Raw genomic sequence first — 1,930 nt, forward strand, 5'->3', positions numbered from 1 at the left:
AACTTTATGAGTTTATCAGATGACATTATTACCTAAATGTTGGATTTCTTGGATGTGATCATTGCATTGATTTTGTAGAGGAATATTCTTATTCTTAGGAAAACATGCTAAAGAATGTAGAGGTAAGCTATGAAGTTTACAAGTAACTCAAAAGTTTCAACATAAAAACTATAAATATATACACATACACATGGCTGTAGTATGAAGATATGGAAATTTTGCTGGCTTTTGCCTCAAAAACACAAAACATGTAATATGTGAAATTACTGAAATATAAGGAAGAACTCAAAGATTCAGGGTGGCCACAAAAGACAAAGGTCCACCATAATTTGTCTCTGCTTTTTTGTTATACCTGAACAGTTTCACAATTTAGAAATTTTTAAATTAAAAAACAAAAAAATAATTTTGCAAATAGTAAATTAAAGTGACTTTTTCCACTTACCTCAGATTGAATTGCCATCTATACTTTTCCAAATTCAAAGTTAACTGTAAAGCAGCGATGTGTCTGTCAACATGGGATGTTAACACAATGGAGAATGAGAAATCGGAAAGCAAGAGCTCGAAATGTCCTGCAGAAAAGACTCCTGACTTCCCATAGAAATAATTGAGAACATCACAAATAATCCAGCATTAGATTGAAGAGCTCCATCAGGGCCATAACCCACCCCAAGATATATCAGTTTTCCTGTCAAAAATCAATCCTTTAGACTCTAGATGGTGTTTAACCAAGATTTCAGATGAACTTCTCTCTTGAAAACTATATGTAAATGTTTCAGTAAAGATGCATTCTCTTAAAAACAATTCCCATCTCCATCAACTAATTGCTATACAGAATTTTATTCATAGAGATACCAGGTTAAACTCTTAGCCTTTTAAAACTAAAGAAGGTTTTAGGAATCTGTTATAGGTTTTAGAGCATCTTCCTGTTCCCACATGTTGTTCTAACTTTATTTTATTCATTGGCTTGTATTTCGTGTGCTTGTTTTTTTGCACAGGGATGCCTCATTTTAAGTGACGAGTTAAACCATACATCTCTTGTGCTTGGGGCCCGACTCTCAGGTGCAACCATAAGGGTCTTCAAACACAACAGTGAGTATCAATGTAGTATCCAACACGTACCAGCTTGCTCCTAGAAGAATGTAAAGATTATTGATGGGACTTTGTCCTTACTCTTCAAACTGGGACCTTAGCCTAATGAAACACAATTATGTTTATATTCAGTACTGCCTTGTTAACCTCTGGTGATCTGAAACAAATGGTTGACATGAATTAAACATCCAGATTAAGTATAACCCAAACACCCTAGTGTCACCCTGTTAGTGGTCTTGCAATGTGGCCTCTGAAGACAGGAGTGACCTCCTAGGACTGCTGTTTAATTATCCAAAGTGTTAATAATTCTTTCCTTTTTATAACTCTGCCTTGGGAAAGCTTGAAGACTTGTTCAGGTTTTGTTATAGTCAAGTAAAAAGTGAACTTGTTCGTCAGTATAATGCCTCCTTTCACTATCCACACTAGTGGAATGCTCAGATAACCACCCCCCAAAACCATCTATTCGACTTCACTGAAATGTCCTTTCAAACTCCAGGTTTTGTGGTTGGGTAGTGAGGAGGAGGCTGGTGGCTATTTCTTCTTCAGAGACTTGATGAGGCATCATGGGAAGTTTTAGGAAACACTTTGAAGGAGGTAGGTGGTGGTGGACACCTGAGTTCTCTTCCAGCTTTGCCTCAACTTGTAACATCACTTTGTGTAAATCCTTTAATTTTTCTTGCATTTAGTTTCCTCATCTGAAAAATGAGAGTGTTGAACTATATGGTGTGTAAGGATCCTCCCTATTCAAAGGTTCTGATTCTAATTCATTATCAGAAGTCTCCTTCATTCAGATGCACACGCACACACACACACACACAGACACACACACACACACACACAC

General features: G+C 36.6%; 1 protein-coding gene across 1 annotated transcript in view; it reads left to right on the forward strand.

The window, feature by feature from the left end:
- The window catches only part of SPTLC3 (serine palmitoyltransferase, long chain base subunit 3), a 185,570-nt gene that overhangs the window by 108,099 nt on the left and 75,541 nt on the right, over positions 1-1,930 (forward strand). The window contains exon 6 of the mRNA XM_008564739.1: positions 996-1,089. Coding sequence (XP_008562961.1) covers positions 996-1,089 — 94 coding nt within the window. The remainder of the gene's footprint in view (positions 1-995; positions 1,090-1,930) is intronic.

The sequence above is a fragment of the Galeopterus variegatus genome, unplaced genomic scaffold (genome assembly GCF_000696425.1).
Source record: "Galeopterus variegatus unplaced genomic scaffold, G_variegatus-3.0.2 Scaffold191, whole genome shotgun sequence".
NCBI lineage: Eukaryota > Metazoa > Chordata > Mammalia > Dermoptera > Cynocephalidae > Galeopterus > Galeopterus variegatus.